The sequence below is a fragment of the Mustela nivalis genome (assembly GCF_964662115.1).
Source record: "Mustela nivalis genome assembly, chromosome: 10".
NCBI lineage: Eukaryota > Metazoa > Chordata > Mammalia > Carnivora > Mustelidae > Mustela > Mustela nivalis.
The window spans coordinates 24,565,000-24,586,503 of NC_139029.1; the positions used below are offsets into that span (position 1 = coordinate 24,565,000).

Below are 21,504 nucleotides of genomic sequence, written 5' to 3' on the forward strand. Positions count from 1 at the left end.
ATGTCAGGAGACAGGAGGAGCCAACTACAGGAGTGTCAGGGGGCCGGGCTAGAACAATCTGAGCAACAACATAAATAAACCAGTACTGGATTAGAACCCAGAGTACAAAAATAAGGACCTATGAATCCATAGTGATATAAATGCATGAATGAATGGAAGAGAATAGACAGATCTCTCCTGCAGAAGAATTTCAAATAGTTCGTGCAGTTACTCTGCTCTCAAGATGAAACCTAATGCTCTACCCTTGGGTGTGGCACTGTCCTTCCAAGAGGACAGCTGGAGAAAGGAGTCACCTTGAAGCAGGGCATACAGGACCTCAGCCAGGCAATCAAGGTCAACATCCACAGGAACAAGTCATGTCGATTATCTGTACCCTTGGCATGATATGATGAAAACACCGTCTTCCTTTCAAAACTACATGACTCCTTGAGGGGCCTGGGTGGTTTAGTCGGTTAAACATCCGACTCTTGATTTTGGCTCAGATCATGAGCTCAGGGTTGTGGGATCGAGCCCCGCATCAGGCTCTGTGCTCAGTGGGGAATCTGCTTGTCCCTCTCCCTCTGCCCCTTTCCCCAACTTGTGAGCCTGCTTTCTTTCTCTCTCTCTCTCTCTCAAATAAGTAAATAAATAAAATATTAAACAATAAAAAAGCAGGAGTCCAGTCAAATCATGAGAAAAACAACAGACAAATCCCTTCTGAAGGACATTCTACAAAAACCTGACCAGTACTCCTCAAAAGTATCCATCATCTAAAACAAACAAAGTCTGAGAAACCGTCACAGCCAAAAGGAGCCTAAGGATCTAAGATACCCTGGGGGAGATCCTGGAACAGAAAAAGGACATTAGGTAAAAACTAAGGAAATCTGAATAGAATATGTTCTTAGGTTAATAACAATAAATCGGTATTGGTTTATTATCTGTGGCAAAGGTATCACACAGAGGTGAGATGTTCATAATAAGGGAATCTGAGTGAGCCACATATAGGAACTCTCTGTACCATCTTTCCAACTTCTCTGTAAATCTCAAACTGTTTCTTTCTATATGTTTCAATTCAACGATTGTTCTTTTAAAAAAGAGGGCTCCTTGGGTGGCTCAGTTGAGTGATGGGTGGCTCAGGTTATGAACCCAAGATCCTGCGTGTTGGGCTCCCTGCTCAGCAGGAACCCTGCTTCTCTCTCTCCCTCTGCCCTTCCCTGCTCTCTACCCGTGCTCTATTTCTCTTGCTCACACTCTCTCTCAAATAAATAAATAAAATCTTAAAAAAAATTAAAAATGTGAAAATAAAAGATCCTTGTAACTCTGGTATTAGGGATAAGACAGAAAACACCCAAGGCATAGCAGGGAAGAGGTGGGAGGCTGTTGTGATAACCACGGCAAGAGATAAATGGGGTGGGGACAGACCAAGGAGGTGGTAGCGGGGACCCGAGCTTCAGGGAGGACAATAATGACAAGACAATAAGCATCTACTGAGGGCTTACCACAAGCCCAGCCACCTGCTATGTATTTGGGTCTTGTAGGGTAGTTGAATATTCACAACTTTCCTACGAGATAGGTGCCACTAGAATCCCAACTTTATGGCAGTGACAATGAGACTTGGGGACAAGGGACTTCCTCAAAGTCACAGCCAGTAAGAGGCAGAGCAAGGCCATGAATCCAGGCAGCCTGGCTCCAAAGCCTCTCTCTGAGCCACCACACCACGATGTGTTCTCAGCTGAAGCCCCAGGAGATGGGATGGAGACAGGGACTACAGCCAGAACCACACGAGGCCAAGAGGAATCCACCAGAAGTCAGGAGCACAAAAAACTCCTTTAAAGAATATCTCAACTCTGCATCAATGGCCTCAGTTTTAGGCACTAGGGCCAGACTGTCCAGGAGCTTCATCTCTCCCAAAAGCAAACAAGACCAAATGTCAATTCTGGAAAGCTCATGGATCCTGCCATCTAGAATCCTCACCTCCCTCTAGGTTCTGTAGTACCATCCTCAGTGGCTGGACTCAGAGCTCACAAAGGCTAAGAAAACACGGACTACAGCAACAGACAAGCCCCGGGGCCCTCAGAGAGCAAAGCTTTTGTACAAAATTCAGCCAATCAGGAGCAGGTGGGTTTCAAATACAAATTACTTCAAAGAGTCATGCAAGCATCTCCTGACTCCAGAGAAGAAGAGGGAACACAAGATCACAGGACAGCCTTCCTGGGCCAGGCTGGGAGGGGTACACATGACTTCTATCCACCTTCTGTTGACCACTAAACCACACGGCAGCACCGGACGCAGGGGAAGCTGCTGCTTCTTACAGACCGTGGACATGACCAAGAATAATGGTGGGCAGTCAGCCTTCTCTGTCACGCTGCTGGACGGGCCCCTGGAAAACAAACCCCGATGCCAAAGACAAACGGTAGAATTATTCACAGAGCTGAGAGCAGTACACGAGGAGGATAGAAATAATCCAAGAAGATGCAGAGTATTTCATAGCCCTTCCCCATACGTTTCCAGCAAGACTCAATCCCATGATTTCAGAACTCCGAGAAGCTCTGGAGGCTTTCTGGACTCACACCCTCCACGGACAAGTCAGGAAGACACTGCTGAGTCTCCAAAGGCAAAGACCTGGTGAAGTCAGTCAGGAAACAGGCTGGACATGAGCCAGGTCTCCTTGTCCCACGCCTGGCTCAGGGCACCACACCCTGCGGCAGCTCACACCCACCCCAGGAAGCAATAACTTGGCTCTTGGTTCGCTGAAAAGCTGACAGTTGGCTTCCTTTTACATTTATTTTAATTCCCAGGGAACAAGGAACTCGTACTTGGGGGGTGGTTTGTTTGGGTACCGTTTCTACTGATGAAGAGAGGGAAGGCTAGAATTCCATGTCCAAGCTTGCCTCCACCCTGACACCCATATCCTGGGTTACAGGGTTCTTGCACAGCGATTTCTGTGGCGCTAAAGGTTCAGGGAATAAGCGACGAGGATAAATGAGAGGGCGCTTTCCTATCTCAGCAATGCCCCTGTCAGCCACCACTTGCAAGAAAGGGGCAGATGAAGGTCAAGGGGTGGCCCACTCCATTCTGGGGCAATGCTGCATCTTTGACCAACGCCTGGTAAGACGGCGAGCAGAACCAGTCATGAGGAGGGATGAGCTAGCGCGGCCTTTTGGCCTGAGACTCGGGCTCCATGGGGCCTTAAATTTTGGCTGCTCTTAAGTAGCAGACTTGGCGAACAAGCTAGGTGAAGCTTTGCCACAAAGATTGACTTTGACCTTGAACCACAGGGTCCTACTGTGAATGGAGAGATTGCTCAGGACCCCGACACTGCTGCCCACCTGGCTTTATGTAGCACCTGCTGCCAACCCCTCCCCCCACCACGTCCGCCCAAACCCACCCTTTGGCATTAGGTGATGGAGCACATGGCTGCCCCATGGGTCCCGGCAGTTAGTTTCCTGAGCCCCTGCTTCCTGCCCTTCCACCACCACCCCTTTCAGCCCTGGTGTCGTTGTGCAGACCTGTGTGAACCTGGCTGTTAGGCAGATTTCGGACTTTGAACACAGCCACCCCGAGGCACGTAGCCTCTTTGAGACTCAGTTTCCCTAGCATTAAAAATGGAGACAATAATTCTTACCTCCGGGAAAACTTTGCAGATTCAATGAGCTATGGTACACAGAGCAGCTGGCACAGCAAGTAAATATTCATTCCTCCCTGCCACACCAGCTCTCCTCCAACTCCATCTAAGGAAACATAGTTCATAGTCCAAGGGGACAAACAGCATGTTCCCCCCAAAATCCTGCAGGGTTTCTTGGCCCAGCAGTACTCACCAGATACTCTGGACCCACAAGAAGGATCAGTGAATTCACAGGGGACCTCAGGGGACCCGCTACCCCCTCCACCACCCCCAAAGCCAGCCTGGTGAGAGATCATGAACAGAGCTGACTCCAGGAACCCAGAGAGACAGGCTCTCCTGTCCCAGGCTGTCATCTCCAGCAACAACCAGCAGATCTCGGCTTCCACGCACTCCAGCTGACTCTTTATTAATCACAGATAACTTTCCTGATTAAACACAAAGCTCGTACCAACAGGTTTGCCTCTGGATGGCGAATCTGCCAGCATTTAGGGTGAATCAAACATATTTACTTTTCAGATGTTAGGGGTTTGATAAAATCCATAATGCCTTTGGCCTCAAGCCCTCTTCCTATTAATTATTAAGCCCTTGTGTGTTTCGAGGGTAATTGAATCCATGTTTCTAATTAGTTTACACTTAATTCATCAGAACAATTTTTAAAGGGCTGATGGATGTCCCAATAAGCCTCACGGGCAGTTTAATGAATCTTTATTTAAAAAGAAATTGGACACACACCAAACTGTTAACAGCAGTCACCTCCCGGGAGTGGGGCTGGGACAAGGGCCTGGGGAAGGAGGCGCTTCCGTCATTTTACTCCACACTGCTGGACTGCCTGACTTTCCTACAGTAGTGAGTGCTTACTACTTTCACTATTTCAAAGAAGCTGCTTTAAAAGGAAAACGGAATGAATTTTTAAAAAGGAAATGAAATGAATGCAAATGAGTGTGGTAAGGAAGCATTTTGGTGTGGGGAAAAGAGCCTCGTTTCTGGCTCCAGGGGACCTGTGGCCCACCCCCCCCCTTCAGCCCCTCGGCAGCTTAGAGACCTCAGACGTTTATTTGGCAATGAAATTAACGCTACTGATTTCATGACGGTGCTATTGAATGATTAGATAACACATACAGTGCCCATTTAAGATCTTCTGGTGCATCCCCACTTTCATTAGAATACGTGACAAGTTCCCCAGCATGGTGTATAGGGCCCCTGGTGCTCTGCCGAGGCCACACCCCTACCTCTCCACTACAGCCCACCCCACGATGAACCCACTCTCATCCTATACTTCACCTTCTCTGCTTTACTGGACTGGTACACACACTATTCTCTTGGTTTGAAACACTGCTCTCATCCTTCCCTCCATGCCCTGCCAGGTGAGTGACCCTTCCTCCAGACAGCATTCATTCATTCATTCATTCATGTATTCATTCCCTGAATATCTGCTGAGCACCTACCATCAGCCAGGCCCTGGAGACACGACACAGAGTAAAACAGAAACAGTCTCCGTAGCCAAGGGGTTCGCGGTCCTGTGGGAGATGCACACAAATCACAGAATCACACACACACACACACACACACACACACACACACACACACATGATGAAGGATGGAGGCATGGAGGAGGGTAATCGTAGGAGGGTCTGGCCAGGTGGAGAAGTGGGGGTTGCTCCGAGGAGTCCCAGAGTGAGAAGTGACAAGTGAACTGAGGTACGAAGAATGAGTAAGATAGCTAAGCACAGGGGCAGATGGAGGGAGGACATCCCAGGCCCATAGATCAGTATCTGCAAAGAGCTCCCTCAAGGCCATCAGCTGCCCCAGCCGGAGCAGAGCGTGCAGCATCCTGGACTTGTGCTGCCTGCGTATTTATCTGTCCCCCCTAAAGAGACTGTAAGTTTCTTGAAAGCAGAGGCTGCCCTATTAACTCCTGCATCCCCAGCACTTGGCGCTCCTATAGGCATGAGGTGTTGAAGAAACGCCATGAATGACCGTGTCTCGCACGGTAGCTGGACCCTCAGCATCCAGGGCCACCATCTCTCCTTTCCCCTTTCCAGCGTCCTCTTGACCCATTGCAGTCACAAAGAAAGCATGCCCCCTCACCCCCTTGGGCCCTCCCAGCCACCTCCTGCACACAGGAGCACACTCTCAAGGCACTCTGGGGAGAGAGAGGACTCTCTGAGGACTGCCCTATTGATGTGCAAGGAACACTTTTTAAGGAATGCAAACAGACGGGTCCTTTAGGGGCCTCGGCTGTGATACAGATTTATAAGATAGTAAATCTGGCAAATTGGTGCATTTTTTACAACTTCCAAACAGGTGCCTAACGCCAGTTGAGTGAAATCTGCAACCAGCTCCAAATGACTTAAACTTCATTCCACCTTAGGCAGACGACAGAATGCGTACTGCCGGTAATTGAGGGAACGAGCTGTAGTGTTTCCCATCACTTGCACCCAAATGTCTAAATTAAGGGATGCTTAGCTGTGCTTAACCGGTGTAGTCATCACCAGCGCCCTCTAAACCCTCCGATACACAGTGACGCTGTTTATTAGCGGCGTCTCCGTAGATTACGTGTTTCATTAGAAAACTTCATCCCACATTAAACGGCAATGCAACAGGACGTTTGCCAGCACGGAAAGGCCATCTAATTGTGCCAAAGCAGAGATGGGGGGATCGCTGTGGTAATTTATCCAGGCAGAGCTGACACTGCATTATCTGGAAGGCTCTTTGTTCTTTTCTTGCTAATTTCCAAACTCCTACAGGCTCTGAGGCTTTCAAGACCAGCTTCTGCTCTCGCTTCCCACCCTGATCCATTATGAGAAGAATCTGATCAGCTTCTATTGTAAATTTAATTTCAAGCAGCCAGACGCTGCCTTCTGGCACCCTGGGATGTTGCTGCTTGTGAATAGCTCTAGATGAAATGTGAGATGCTTTCAAGAAGATGGCTCTGAACTCCTGGTAGAGAAAGGGAGTCGCTGGGAGATGAATGGCATCTGCATAGAGAACGAGCCGAGCGCAGTGTCTCCTGGCACCTCTTCCTTGATGATGCCAGGTGCAGCTGTCAGCACAGAGCACCACCCAGAGTTCCCCATTTTGCAGGGGAGGAAACTGAGGCTCACCTGGGTTGACTCACTTGTCCGAGGTCACTGACCTAGAAATAGGATTAGAACCTAAGTATGTCTGATGCCAAAGGCTTTAACCCCTCCATCACCTTCATCAGGATTTCTCAACCTCAGCACCGCCAGCATGTGTCCTGGGGGCGGTCCTAGGCATGGCTGAATGTTTAGCATTCCTGGCCTTGACCCATTAGATGCCACAGTCCCCCCACCCCACCAGCTGTGACAACCAAAAATGTCCCTAGACCTTGCCAAATGTCCCCTGGGGTTTGAGAACCATTGCTCTGCCACATGACTTATGCATTTACTGGGGGGGGGGGGGGGAGATGTCTTTTTGCTTAATTGTGTTTTCTGATTTTCTTCTCCAAATACACAAGTATTCCTTTTGTTTATACCTTATACAATTCAAGATGATTTACACACATGATTTAATTTAATCCCACCAACCAACCTATGAAGCAGATGTTGATGTACCCACTTCATAGATGGGGATGCTGAGGCTGAGTTAAAGAGACCAATGGATGCCCAGCGGCTAAGGAACAGCTGGAAGTCAAGCTCACGTCACGCACTAGCAAGAGATATATTTCACTGTGGGGCTCTGCCACAGCAAAATGTGGTAGAAGGCCTGACTCTCAGTCTCAAGGAACTTAGACCCAACCAGTTAGCAAGCTTGTCACTAGTAACACAGCCCATGAGCAAGCAGCCGGAGAAAGTAAGTTTAAGGGGGCTGGGGATTAAGTTGGAGAGGAGACCCTTCAGCGTTGTGCTGGAATGTATCCACCAAGTGGAAAAGATCAGTGTTGGAGTAAGAGAAGAAGAAAGGAGAAGCACATTCCAGCTGCACAGACAGCAGAACTGCAAAACTTGAGCCTGCGGAGTTGTAAACAATAAACACAGCAAGCCACAGGCTCTCCAGGCACAGAGAAGCCTGTTGCAGACTTCCCGTTGCTCTCGCCCTACTACTAGGTGGTCAGGGGCTCAGTAATACCACCTACAGTGAGTGACAACTCCAGGCCCATTCCTTCTCCAGCGCCCGTGCTCCACACCTGTGCTCCTGTGATCTAAGAAGTCTAGAGAAACAGTGTCAGGACAGACACCAAAGACCTCTAGAACAGTCTGAGTTCCTAGGTCTGGGAACAGAGGGGCGGGGAAGGAAGCAAATACCGTTGCTGGAGCACGAAGAGATTTGTAGCCGGGGCTGACGGGCAAAGTTGGGCAGTGTGACTTCCGTTTTAGAGATGAGGCTCCGAGAAGCCAGACCTTGCACAGGTCACAACATTAATAAATGCAGAACCCACCTGGGTATAAATCCAGGCCTGCCGCCACTGTACTCCACTGTTTCACAGGAAGACATCATAAGAGCATGGGACCCTCCTGTTCCGCTCAGTGAATAAAGAAAAGGCGTCCGTACAGAAGAGACCCTGCTATGCCGTGAGAACACCTTTTCTGGGAGAACAGAATTCACCACACACGGATCTCGCTTGTGTTCTGCTTTTAGGCCAGACACTGTGGAGTCACCCTCCACCTCCTTCTGTTTATTTTCACTCCACCGTCCCTACAAATTCACCGTTAACTTCAGGGACAATGTCTTTCCATTAACATCACACAAAGCCACGCCATCTTCTCTCTCCATTGGTCTAGCTCAGGCTACCACGGTCTCCTGCTTGGCCTGGCGGTCACCAGTCCAGCCCCCAACCCAGTGCCTTCTCCCCACTGCAGCCAGGCTATGCCAAAATCCTCTGCTTAAAACCTTCCTCCGAAGCGCCTCTAGCCATCCTCTATAGCTAGCATCACACTTAATAGCGAAAGACTAAATGTTTTCAGATCGGGAGCAAAATAAGGATGTCCAGCTTTACCACTTCTATTCAAGACTACACTAGAGATCATCTCCAGTACAGTTAGGCAAAAAAAAAAAAAAAAAAAAAAAAAAAACTCAACCAAACAAACAAAAAAACCCTAAAAGATGTCTAGATTGGAAGGGAAAAACAAAAACATGTATTCACAGATTTAAAAAAAAAAAATTAGGATTGTTCATAACAAGTTCTGCAAGGTCATGGGACATAAGACCTAATGCACAAAAACCAACTGTACTTCTATATATTAGCAGTGAATAATCCAAAAATAAAATAAAAATCAATTCTATTCACAATAGCATCAAAAGAATAAAAATTCCTAAGAGAAACTTCCAGTTGAAGATGGATAGCCAAGCCAACATGTTATACTCCCCTTCAACCTGAGCCCCTAAGTTCTCATGGAAATAATCGGAGGTGTATTAAAAAGAGTCAGTATAAACATCTGTTCTGGGAACTAGGAAAAAGAGAAAGATACCTATATGCTACTAACACTAAGGAATTTCTACAAGGTGCAATGCCGGTATGACCCAGTTAAGAAAAAGCCTAGCCAGACAAAATGTTGACAGAGAAATACACCTTAAAATGTTTTTTGGGGGCGCCTGGGTGGCTCGGTCTATTAAGCATCTGCCTTCGGCTCAGGTCATCCCACAGTCTTGGGATCCAGCCCCGTGTCAGGCTCCCTGCTCAGTGGGGAGTCTGCTTCTCCCTCTCCTTCTGCCTGCTGCTCCCCCTGCTTGTGTTCTCTCTGTGTCAAATAAATAAATAAAATCTTTTTAAAAAATGTGTTCTCACGAAGTAACTTAACCACTAGTAGAACCAAAATCACAGAAAAGGCAAAGAAAACTTGTACTTGAAAGTAGAGAAAAGGAAATAATAGTAAATAAGAATAAGGAAACTTAAGAACAGAAAGCATTAAGTATTACACTGGAACAAACATATATGTTGTCACCAAAAAATTGAGTAGATTAAGCTTTCCTATTAAGGAACAGACTCCCAGTGAAGGTTTAAAAATAAAAATCCAGGGGCATCTGGGTGGCTTAGGTCCTTAAGTGCCTGCCCTTGGCTCAGGTCATGATCCCAAGGTCCTGGGATAGAGCCCCGTGTCGGCTCTCTGCTCAGCGGGGAGTCTCTTATTTCTCTCCTTCTTCCCCCACCCTGTGGCTTGTGTTCTCTCTTGTATCTCTCTCTCTCCCTCTAAAATAAATAATTTTTTTTAATTCTTAAAAAAAAAAGGTCCAATGATATGATGTCCTAAGAGACATAACTAAAACAATAGCAGAGATATTAAAAACAGACCAATTGGGAAAGAAGGGGACCCAATAGATACAAACCCCAAAGAAACAAAGGTGGTTATTATATTAGCATCAAAGTAGAATTTAAGACCAAAACAAAACAAAACAAAACAAAAAAACCTGGAGGACTAAAGATAACTTTTGTATTGAAAAAATACATAAAATTCACTCTTAATATCTAATGTTTAAACATACTTACGTGCTGAAGAGTACAGCACCAAAATATATAAAGTAAAAACTTAGAAATAAAAGGATAAATTGACAAGAACAAGAGTGCAAATGTGAAAACAATGCACCGCTTATCCTTGACAAACCTCATCAGGCGGTAAGAAATTAGAAAAACTGCATAATGTTAATAACACAAATTCTTTCACAAAAATTATTTCTTTCAAATGCTTATAGAACACTTACAAAAAAGCAATCTTATACTGTGGGGGAAAAAGTCAGCCAATTCTCCAAAGTAGAAATCATGATCTGATCATAATGCAATACAACTAGATAATAATGTTTTAAATATAAAAAAAATAACTGGAAAATCTGAGAAAAAAAAAAAAAACAACAACCCTAGAGTCTAGGAAGGCACAAAACCACAATTAGAGACTCTTCCTAAAATAATGACTATCCATCAAAATTTATGGGATACGGTCAAAGTTACACTTGGGGGAAAATGTCTCTTAAGGTTTTTGTTTCCAAACAAGAAATAATGAAACTAATTCAATTCATGAAATCAGCAAAAGAGCAACATTGGCCCAAGGTAAGAGAGAGAAAAGGATGAATAAAGATAAAAGCAGAAATGAATCAGTTAGATAATAGAGAAAGAATAACATTGATACCCCTACAGGTAGAATGCTAAAAAGACCAATAAAACACGCAAACTTGTGACAAGACTAATTGAGCAAAAAGAAACAAAACACAAACAAGTGGGAGCAAAGGCCAGACAGAAGGTTTGCTCCCAGATCCCAGAGAGGTGGGGAAACTGTGGATGACTCTAGCCTGAGACCCTTGACCATCTCCATAAAACCGATGATTTTCTGGACAAACATACATGTAGAAACTGATTCATGAGTAAGAAGAAAACCAGAAGAGACTAATAACCATGTAAAAACACAACTCACCAGGACCCAGGAGTCCCCACCAAACACACACTTGCTGCCCGTCCCCTCTACTCTCGGAAGGAGCTCCATTCCTCAACCTTCAAGGAACTCATGCGCATCCCGCTCCTTCCCGCTATCTGGGCTGCCCTCTGGGGTCATCTCCCCACCCACGGCCCTCCAAGCTGGGAGTTCCTCTGGCTGCAGGGACCCCAAGAGGCACAGCCCTCTTTCCCCTCTGCCAAGCCTGTAGGCCCTTGGCTACTGAAATGAAAGGAAATGAACAGACTGGGAAGATCCCAGAAAGGGGGAACCCAAGCAGGGACCTAGTGAAGCCACAGACCCCAGGGCCCTCTTCCACACACACGCTGGCTGGGGCCAGGAACACATCCAGGGCCTTCCCTCCCAGGACCGCCTCCCCGCCCTTCCAGGCCAGACCAGTCCCCCTACTCCAATGGGTGTTCTGGATTTCACTCTCCCAGTGAGCAAACCAAGCATCAGAAAGCAGAGGTCTGACCACGTCTGTGAGGCCCTTAAAGCAAGAAAGTTGGAACAGCTCCAGGACACAGAACCCAAGGCAGCCTCCAGCTGTCCACACCCGAGCGAAGCACCCCATTAGCCTTTCCATCTTTCAGCTTCATTCAGCGTCCATCAAAAGTCTACGCAGGGGCCCCATGGTTGGTGTCGCCCGAGCTCAGCACCCAGTGGTGAGGATTTGCTCCCTTACGACCTCATCCAGCCTCTCCGGCCCCAGTCCCATATTATCTCAAGCTCCGATGCCCTTGAACGCTCAGCTCACATATTCACATCCACGCCCGCCACCCCCATGAGCAGGTAGCCCCTGTGAGGACAGTGGCTGTGTTGTGCTTGCTGCCACGTCCCCTGCACGCAGGCCACTGTCTAGAATGTAAGGGGTGCTCGTGACTTAGTGGCGCAGTGAACAAGTGACGAGGACTGCAGTCCCTGTCCCCCCGCCAAGTGTCACTGAAGACCTACCGTGCGCCAAACCCGCTGACTGTCCAGGAGGGATGGATAAGCCCAGCCTTGTCCAGGAGGAGCTATTAGTCAGAGGGGCCCCAGGTGTCCCTACCCCGTAGCAGGCTTGGCAGCTTCACCTCTGCCTTCACCTCTCCCTGAGAGGGCAGGGAGCGGGAGAGGAGACAGCTGGTGCTGACCTATAAATGCTGCTTGTGACCCTGCTCCAGAAACTCATGAGCTAAGGGCACGGAGCATCTTGAACAAAGCCTCGAGAGTTAAAGCACTTGCCAGGGAATGGCTCATTACTGTTCTGCTCATTAGTACCCCGAGCTCCCCGGGGCTTGCCTGGGAAGCCACTAACCCTTTGGCTCCCTGGGGAGCCCAAAGCCTGACTGGCAGAACCAGGACACCGTTGGCCAGGGAGCACAGTCGTGCACCAGGTCAACAAAAGCTGGAGAGCAAGAACTCTGGGGCCTGACCTCTGTCCCAGACACATTTGGCCGTCTGCGCAGGCAGGAGCCTCCCTGCCTGTCTCCGTCTTCGAAGGGATCTCTCTCTCCCTTGGAAGACAGCTCAGCAGGACAGGAAAGCCCTCTCCAGAGTTTTCTCTTCCAGTGACCAGGCTGGGGTTTGAGAGTGGGAACTTTGCCCCAAACACCTTTTTGAGGGGGTAGGTGGAGGGGTAGAGGGAGAGGGAGAATCACAAGCAGACTCCGCACTCAGCACTGAGTCCGATGCAGGGCTCAATCTCATGACCCAGAGATCCTGACCTGAGCTTAAATCAAGAGTCAGACCTTAACCAACCGTGCCCCCCAGATGCCCCTGTCCCCAAACTCTTGATTCTACACTGCCAGTCAAGTCCATGTAAATGCAAGGCAAATTCCAACAAAGTATTGATGGTTTTCAAGTCTAGGATGTAAGCCATGATCGCTATTAGCCTTTAACACGTATCTGCTGGGTCCAGGGGGAGGAAAAAGATCTCCATGCGTGCCAAGAATCCACACCAATAGTTACATACACATACACACAAATCCATACAAAATCTGTCTTAATAGAAAGACTTGGTTTTCTCTCTAACACTTTGTGTCTTCTATCTCATCTTCCCAAGTACACTACCCATCAGTCCCACCTACTGGGCACTTCTAAGCTGGAGAAAGGAATTTGGAAATGTAAAGAAAGCAGAGGAACTAGGGCGCCTGGGGGGCTCAATGTACTTAAAGGTAAGCCTCTACCTTACTCAAAGGTAAGCCTCTACCTTCAGCTCAGGTCATGATCTCAGGGTCCTGGGATTGAGCCCCAAGTCGGGCTCTCTGCTCAGCAGGGAGCCTGCTTCCCTCTCTCTCTCTGCCTGCCTCTCTGCCTATTTGTGATCTCTTTCTCTGTGTCAAATAAATAAATAAATCTTAAAAACAAAAACAAACAAAAAAAAGAAAGCAGAGGAACTGAGGGCAGAGCCCATAGGAACAGAGGGCTTTGTTGGTAAGCAGGTTTGGCTCGGGACCCCGCTGTCGGCTGTGGGGAGGAGGGCGGACAGTACCTGGTTCGCAGGTTCTCTGGCTGGGGCGGGCCATCAAACACCGACAGGACATCAAAGTCCTCTTCCAGGGCAAAGGACTGGAACACGAGTTGGATCCTGTGCTGGTCCTCTGCGGTGATGGTCCACGTGCAGTTGGCGTAATTGGGGTAGCCATACGGGAACCCTGGGCTCTCAACTGTCCCGTTGGGACCTTGCAGTTGGAACGTGCAGTTTTGACCTGGGAGAGAGAAAGGGAGGAGGTCAGTGTGGCCAGAAGAATTCCTAGAAGCTTCCAGAGAAATGGGAACAATGTTCACCCGCTTTCCGATGGGTTTCCTTGGCTGTCCCTGGCTGGGCACAGAGGGAGAGAAGGATGGGTGACAGAGGGAGCCTAGGTTTGCTTGTGTCATGCACTGTGCAGAAGACAAAATGTGCATCATTGGACTCGAGCCTCAGAACAAGTGTGCAGTAAGAAAGTGAGGCTCAAAGAATTGGAACTAAAAGTCACCAGACGGGGCAGAACACAGGCTTCCTGTCTAGAACGTCATATGCCAGAATGATGATTTGCAACCATCTCCACTTCCAGGCTCTCCTGACTCTGCAGGCCCCTCCTCCAAGCTTCCTGTCTCTCCTCCCACCTGGCAGAGAAAACAAAGCCACAAGGGGGAATCTTTGGTCCCGTGCCCCGCTTCCCATTCCTGCACCCGTTCAATCTTCTCCAGGTTGTCCTCCTTCTCCCAACAGAGGAACCACCCCAGCTCCATCATCCCACCTGCCCTTGGAATCAAATCCCCCCTCCCCACCAAGAACCTGACCCCTGTCTCTCTCCTGCATACACTACACATGTCAATCATTTCCTCTCCACTGGAGCCTTCCCATTCTTCCCAGCCACTCCATAACCAAGAAAATAATTCCCAATGCACTCCTTCAAGTCTTGTCTCTCTCTTCCCTTTCACTGCCAAATTTCTAGAAAACACAATCTGGCCATACTTTCTGTCTCCATTTCCTTACTTCCCACTCACTCTCTAGACCTGTCACTTCTGCCTTCGGGCCCTACTGATCCACCCAAGCAGGTGGGCTATGGTCACTGATGGGTCGAGTGGCTATTTTTCAGTCTTCCCTTTAACGGACCTCTGTCTCTGCTGCCTCTAAGACTGTTGCTCACACACACCCTCCTTCTGGAAACACTCCTATCAGGCCAGAGTGTCTCGGACTTCACCATGCATGCACTCTGGGTGCCTGGTGAACTCTGACCTTCCAATGGACAGCATCCTGCTGGGGCCAAAAGCTGTTCCTCTTCACTGGATCCCTGGTGATGCAATGATACTTCTTCTTGGGGACCACACTTAGAGCAGTGTGGTCTAAAGCTCTCTCCTACACCACTGCTTTCTCCTTCTTTACACCCTCTGTTCTTCCTCTGGCCCCTTTCCAGGTTCCATGTTGGGGCCTCTCCTCCTCTCTGTCTAGACTGGAGGACTTCCCCATTTGCCCACTGACAACCTACAACTTCACAGTGCAGGCTGTACTTCTCTCTGAGCTCCAGCCCCAACATCTCCTCGGGGATGCTCAGGCTTGTGATGTCCCCCTCCCTCCCTCTCCTCTGACATCTTCCTCTCCATCACAACTTCCCAAGCAATCTACCATCCTGTCTCTATCTCCACTCCCCACCTCCCCGTCCACACCAGTCTCTCTTGGACTGCCATAATAACCTCCTAACTGGTCAACCACCTTTACTCTGGTCCTTGCCAACACTGCAGCCAAGGCTATCTTTTTAAAACAGAAATCTGATCAGATTACTCCCCTCCTCACAACCTACATCAAACCTTCCATGACTCTTCATTGCTTTTCAGTAAGGAAGGAAATCACTTGTAAGCCAGGGAGGGTCTCTGCATGGTCTGACCCTTACTGACCTCTCAAACCCAGTGTCTGCTAGTATTCCAGTCAAACGCCACCCTCTCAACTTTTGTATGAGCCACACTATCTTCCTTGCACAACCACAGGACCTTTGCATATGTTTTTCTCTTTTCCTAGAAAACTCTTCCCTACCTTCTGGGCATATCTATCTTTCAGATCTCAGTCCAGTGTCTCTCCCTGACTAGCTCAACACCCCTATTATAAGTTCTCATGACACCATAACCTCTTCTTGATAGCATTTATCACAGAAGCAAATTTCTATGCTTCCATGTCATTATTTCATAAGGATCTTCTTGTCACACTGTAAGCTCCATGAGAAGAGAGACTGTATGTGAGTTTTCCTATCTCTGAATCCACACCCCAAACTCAGTATCAGGCACATGGCAAATTTCTAATAATTTCTAATAAATTTCTAATAATTAATATATGGCTTGTATTTAGTGAGTGTTTTTGACACTCTTCCAAGAACTTTGTGTAGCCTGAGTTGTTTAAACCTCACCAACAGCCCTTCAAGATGGATACTATCAATATCATGTCTACTTACAGACAAAAAACTAAGGCAAAGAGAAATTAAGGAATGGAGCCCAAACCACACTGCTATTCACAAAAGGGATTCACACGTGAGCAGTCACGTTGCACACCTCCCTCCTTAACTCTGATGCTGACAAGTGGACTCAACACTAAATTTTTTAAAGCCCATTTAGGGATTAACTGACAAAGGACAGTTAATCTCTGAAATGACTTTACCATTGAGAACTCTCTTAACACAAAGTATCCCATTAAATGAGAAAAAAAGTTAAAGTCTTCTGAATAAATGCTAAATGCGCATTTAGTAAAATTAGAAGGCTAACCCTGATTAAAATAAGCTTTTGCAATTAGGGAAAAGATTTCCTTACCATGATACAGCATCCATTTTAGAACAATAACCAACATCATAGTTACAGTGAAACACCTGATTAAGATCAGGAATGAGACAGAAATGTTACTGTCATCTGTGAGGGTTCCTGACTTATTGGAAGAGCTAACTCATGTTACACACTCACATAAACACCCACCAAAAAAAAAAAAAAAAAAGTGATTTGCAAATGATATTTTAATATACCCAAAACCCAAAGAAATAAATTATAAAGCTGTTAGTACTGATAACAAAAAAAAAAAAAAAAAAACCTCTGTAAAGTAGCCAAATGCAAAATAATTTTACAAAATCAATACCATTTCCATATGCCAGTAACGGTTAAAAATATAGAAAAAAGTTCTTCTTTATGATAACTACAAAATGCATGCAAGACATAGAAATGACTTCAGTAAAAAATGAGTAGGCACTGTATGAAAATGCCTTTTAGAGAGCAATTTTTAAAAACTGAATAATTGAAGAGACGTAACGTCATCTTGAGCAGAAAGACGAACTACTGAAAGGTTAATTTAGAACATTAACCTTTTGAAAAGTTAATTTGTAAGCTAAATGCAATTCTGATCAAAAGCCCAATGACCTGTTTTAAATTTGGTAAAACGATACCTAAGTTTAAGTAGAAAAATAGATGGTCACAGACAATGCATATTTTTTGAAAAGGTAGTAAATGCAGGATCCTCCTTCCGCAAGATACTAACCAGAATCACCAAATGATGCTGATGAAAACAGCGGAATGGTGGTCTAAGAGAAGACTGGCAGAACATGAACTAGTATTGTGGGAACAATATTAACACACATAAAAACTGAAATACATACAAGGCAACATTAAAATAATCAATGAGAAAAGATATAAACATTTCTGCATGGTCACCAAATTAACTGGGAAAAGAACTGCTACCTCCTCAACTCATACCATCTACTAAAATAAATTCCAGATGGAGAAAAGAGTTAGATGTTAAAAGAAAATCAAGTCCAAAAAATTATTAGAAAAAAATATATAAACAAATATTATTATCTGATCTATTTTTCTGAGCAGAAAAACTGGAAAATACTACAAGCCTGATAGTTTTGTGCAAGAAGTATGTATATGTCAAAAATAGAAACAGAAGAGAAAAGGATACAAAAATGTTAGGCACAAAAGTAATTGCCTTAATATACAAAGAACCTGGCAATAGAAAACAACAAGCACTATAACTGAAAAATCAGACAGGGTCTTGAACAACTTAGTTTACAAAAGAAGACATAAGTGGCCCAGAAAACAGAAAATATTTAGTCACAATAATGTAATAAATCTTCAAAGGAGCCCCATAATTCACTTCCCTAAACTTCCCCTCATCGACACAGGCAGCAGATCTACTTGTTTTTAAAATCTGCCTGTTGATATCACTGTATTATGTCATTCATTCATTCATTTGTTCATTCATTCATTCCCCTAGTTTAGACCCGGTGATGGGCCATGGGGCCCAGATCTTAGACTGGACATAAGCAAACACTCCAATGTGGGCACCAAGGGATACACAAGTGCATCTGAAGTGCAGAGCCCATGGGGGCCACACTGTAAAGGCCACTATCATCCATACACTGGACAACCAACAATACCAACATTTACCACCAGCATCCAGGGTTGCTGCCTTGGCTCAGAAAGGCACAGATCTGCCATTTCTGATTCAGAATCTGGATATAAACAGACTTCTACAGAAAAAGAAGTGAAGGGGCTCCCAACAGAGCCCCTGGGAACACTTTCCATGCATGCGGACAAGAAAGGTGATGGAGTAGGGGGCAGAGAGGCAGGCAGAATGGCAGGAAGAAAACCAGAGGGCATTTCCATGCAGGAGAACTTGACTCAACCTGTTGAGCACCACAGACAGCCTAAGATGAGGGTCTGGGTGAGGTCATTCGGTTTGATGTCTCAATGGTCTCTCTGGAAGTAGAATGTTGAGAGTGGGAGATTTGTCCTGGATCCTGCTGCATCCCCAATGCAAAGAATTCAATAAGTATGTGCTGAATGGATACATGAATTTCAGCAAAGGCAGGTGGCAGGAGGCAAGGCGGACAGAGGCCCGATCACAGTTAAGTAAAGGCAAGATGGACTGGTGGAAGGCAGTATATTTTAAATGATAATTTATCCATTTTGCTCATTGGATTTGGAAAATACAGGAAAGGATATAAAAGAGGAAACATTATAACTGCACTTTCCCTCCAGAGGCAACTGCTATTTATATTTTCTTTTTTTTTTTTCTATATTTTTCCAGATGGATTTCACACTGTGGAACTAATACTGTATATACAAATGTGTGTGCTCCTTCTTCAGTAAATTATTCTTGTCTTAAATTACAAAGGCAAGGTGCTTTTCTGATATACGTAGATATGCATATATACAACACAAAGACATCTTTTAAAAAAACCGATCTCCTATCTCTCTCCCTCCCATCCAATCCAAAGTGACCAGGCAGCTCTGTGTCCCTCGCCAACCTTCTCCACTCTCATGCAAGCAAATGGACACATTCTGGGAGAATTTTTATTATTTTGTTTAAAAATGAGATCCTACATTCGCTCATTTCTCTGCAATGTGCTTTCTCACTTAACAGTACATCAGGGACACCTTCTAGGTCAGGAAATACATATCTAACTTATTTTTTATATAAAGTTGTAATATTCCACAGCACAGATGTATCTCAATGTGTTCAACCACTCCCCTGCTCATGGCCACACAGATCATTTCTCTGTTTTCTTTTGCAACAATTCAGTAAACATTATAACACGAGCTTCTCCCCCAAGATATTGAATCTGTTATAAAAAGCCTTTTAAATGGATGCACAATATTCCGGTCTGTGGTTAAACTAAAATTTACACAGACATTCTTTCACTGCCAGACATTTAAATTGTTTCTGGATTTTTTTTTTTTCTGTTTTAAATAAGACCTGGATACTTTGTAAGTTCTGGTGACAGAATGAATGCTGGTCAGTGCAGTGGAAAATGTTCTTCCATGGCCAGAGTCCCAGAACAAATGTTCACTTAACACTGTAACCACATACAGCTTTGGGTTCAAGGTTGGGGTTGGTGATCTTGTCCATAGGAGGCTGGCTGATCTCTGTGGCAGGCACTGTTGGAGATAGATAGTGCTAGAAGCCTGACTCATTGGGAAGTCTCCCTGAAATCAAATGTTTGTTAGTGAGTTGAAGAAGTTATAACCCAGAGAGAAGCCACTCCAGATTGAAAGGCTAATAGAGAAGGAATCCATGCCAAAGGGGCTAAATGTCCTTTCATGCCTATAAGATGCTGAATTTCTTCCAAGAAAAGGGCTACCTGTTCTTCATCCTCTTTTTTTTTTATTGTTATTATTCTTTAATTCCAGTAGAGTTAACATACAGTTCAGTTGTTTCAGGTGTGTGCTCTAGTGATTCAACAATTCTATATGTTACTCAGTGCTCATGATGGCAAGTGTCCTCTTAATCCCCTTCACCTATTTCCCCCATCCCACCATTTTGTTCTCTGCCTTTAAGAATCTCTTTTTGGTTGTCCCCTTTTTTGTTGGCTTTATTTCTTAAATACCACCTAAGTGAAATCACATGGCATTTTTCTTTCTCTGAATGACTTATCTCACTTAGCATCATAGATTCAAGTTCCATCCAGGTTGTTGCAAATGGCAAGCTGTCATCCTTTTTCATGGCTGAGTAATAGTTCATGCTTATATCCACCACATCGCCTTTATCCATTCATCTACCCATGGACATTTGAGCTGCTTCCATGTCTCAGCTATTGTAAGTAACACTGCAGTGAACACAGGGGTGCCTGTATCTTTTTAAATGAGTTTTTTCGTATTCTTTGTTCCTCGCTTCCAATGACTAGTATACTGCCCTGTAGATGGGAATGCTGCTATGCACTTTGATCCCAGGGCAACCTGCATATCTTTCTCTGTTCACAGGATGGGCTACCTTCATTTACCCATACTTCTCTCTAGTCAGTGCAGCTACCGGACATGGCTAAGACCCATTTCAGGCTCAAGAACAATCATGGAGAATTAAATGCTTTGTGGTGTTGTTCATGCATTTTTTTTTTTTGGATGATTTTCTAATGATAGACTTCCAAGAGTGCAACATACTGAGTCAAAGGGTATGAGCCTTTGTGACGCTCTGGCTCTGGATCTTCCAAATACTTTCTAGAAAACATACCCCAATTCCATTCTCAACAGCCATGCCTATGAATGTCTATCTCAAGCCATCTTCACTCACATTGTGTGTTCTCTTATTGAAAAGATTTTTCCTACTTGACAGGTACCCCCCCCCAAATTTTTTTTTAAAAGCTATCTTGTTTTATTTAACATCTCTTTGTAACTTGGATTCAACAATTTTTTAAACTTTCCCTGAAAATTTTAAATCCTCCCTTTGGGAACCACCTGATGAAATCTTTGGCTAAATTTTCCAATGCGGTGTTTATTTTTCCTTCTTGACTTACATATTTTCATCCTTTAGGCCTCACAGGTACCTACAAACACATTTGTCACTATTTTGGCCTTTTAATCTTATGATGTTTGACATACACAGGTTCCTAAATTATATGTACTTAAGTCTTCCATAGGTTCCTACAATTTTCTTATTTTCTTACCAACTTGTAATAACTCTTCATAGAATCTGATTTTACTCCTTTGTCATATTTGTTGCAAATGTCATTGTCTACATGGCTGTGTGCTTTTTGCATTGTTTTGATTTTTCTTGTAAACTAAAATGTTCAGTTTTTTAAGCAGTGACATTGACTTGTCTCTTTCTTGGTCATACTTTTAGAAAGACCACTCTACTGAAAATGGGCTGGCTTCTCATCTTCCTCAGCATAAAAACACAAGTCCTGGCCCTTCATAGCCCTCCCAGAATGGACACCCCTCTGCTTGATTTCCTCTCCTGTCTCTTGTTTCCTTATTCCCACAGTCAGCCATGCAGCCTCCAGGCCATTCCTTAATCCCATTATATGCCCAATTTGGGACACTTCCATCCAGACACCTCTTCCCTCAAGAGCCATGTGACCCACTGCCTCACTTCCTTGAGCTCTGGAGTCAAATATCACCTCCTCAGAGCCCACCCTACCTAAAATCCAGGCCTCCCTGCTTTCAGACCAGGTGCTCTAGCTCCTGCTTTATTTTTCTCCAAATCATTTAGCACCCACTGCCATAGATCTTTCTGTTTATTTTCTGCCCCTTCCCATTAGAATGCCATCTTCATGAGAGCAGAGTTGCTGTTTTGTTCTCTGCTCT

General features: G+C 45.4%; 1 protein-coding gene across 4 annotated transcripts in view; it reads right to left on the reverse strand.

The window, feature by feature from the left end:
- CSMD2 (CUB and Sushi multiple domains 2) overlaps window positions 1-21,504 on the reverse strand; it is a 607,752-nt gene that overhangs the window by 534,524 nt on the left and 51,724 nt on the right. For all 4 annotated transcript variants that reach the window (XM_082686557.1, XM_082686556.1, XM_082686555.1 and 1 more), the window contains exon 2: window positions 13,457-13,673. In XM_082686557.1, coding sequence (XP_082542683.1) covers window positions 13,457-13,673 — 217 coding nt within the window. The remainder of the gene's footprint in view (window positions 1-13,456; window positions 13,674-21,504) is intronic.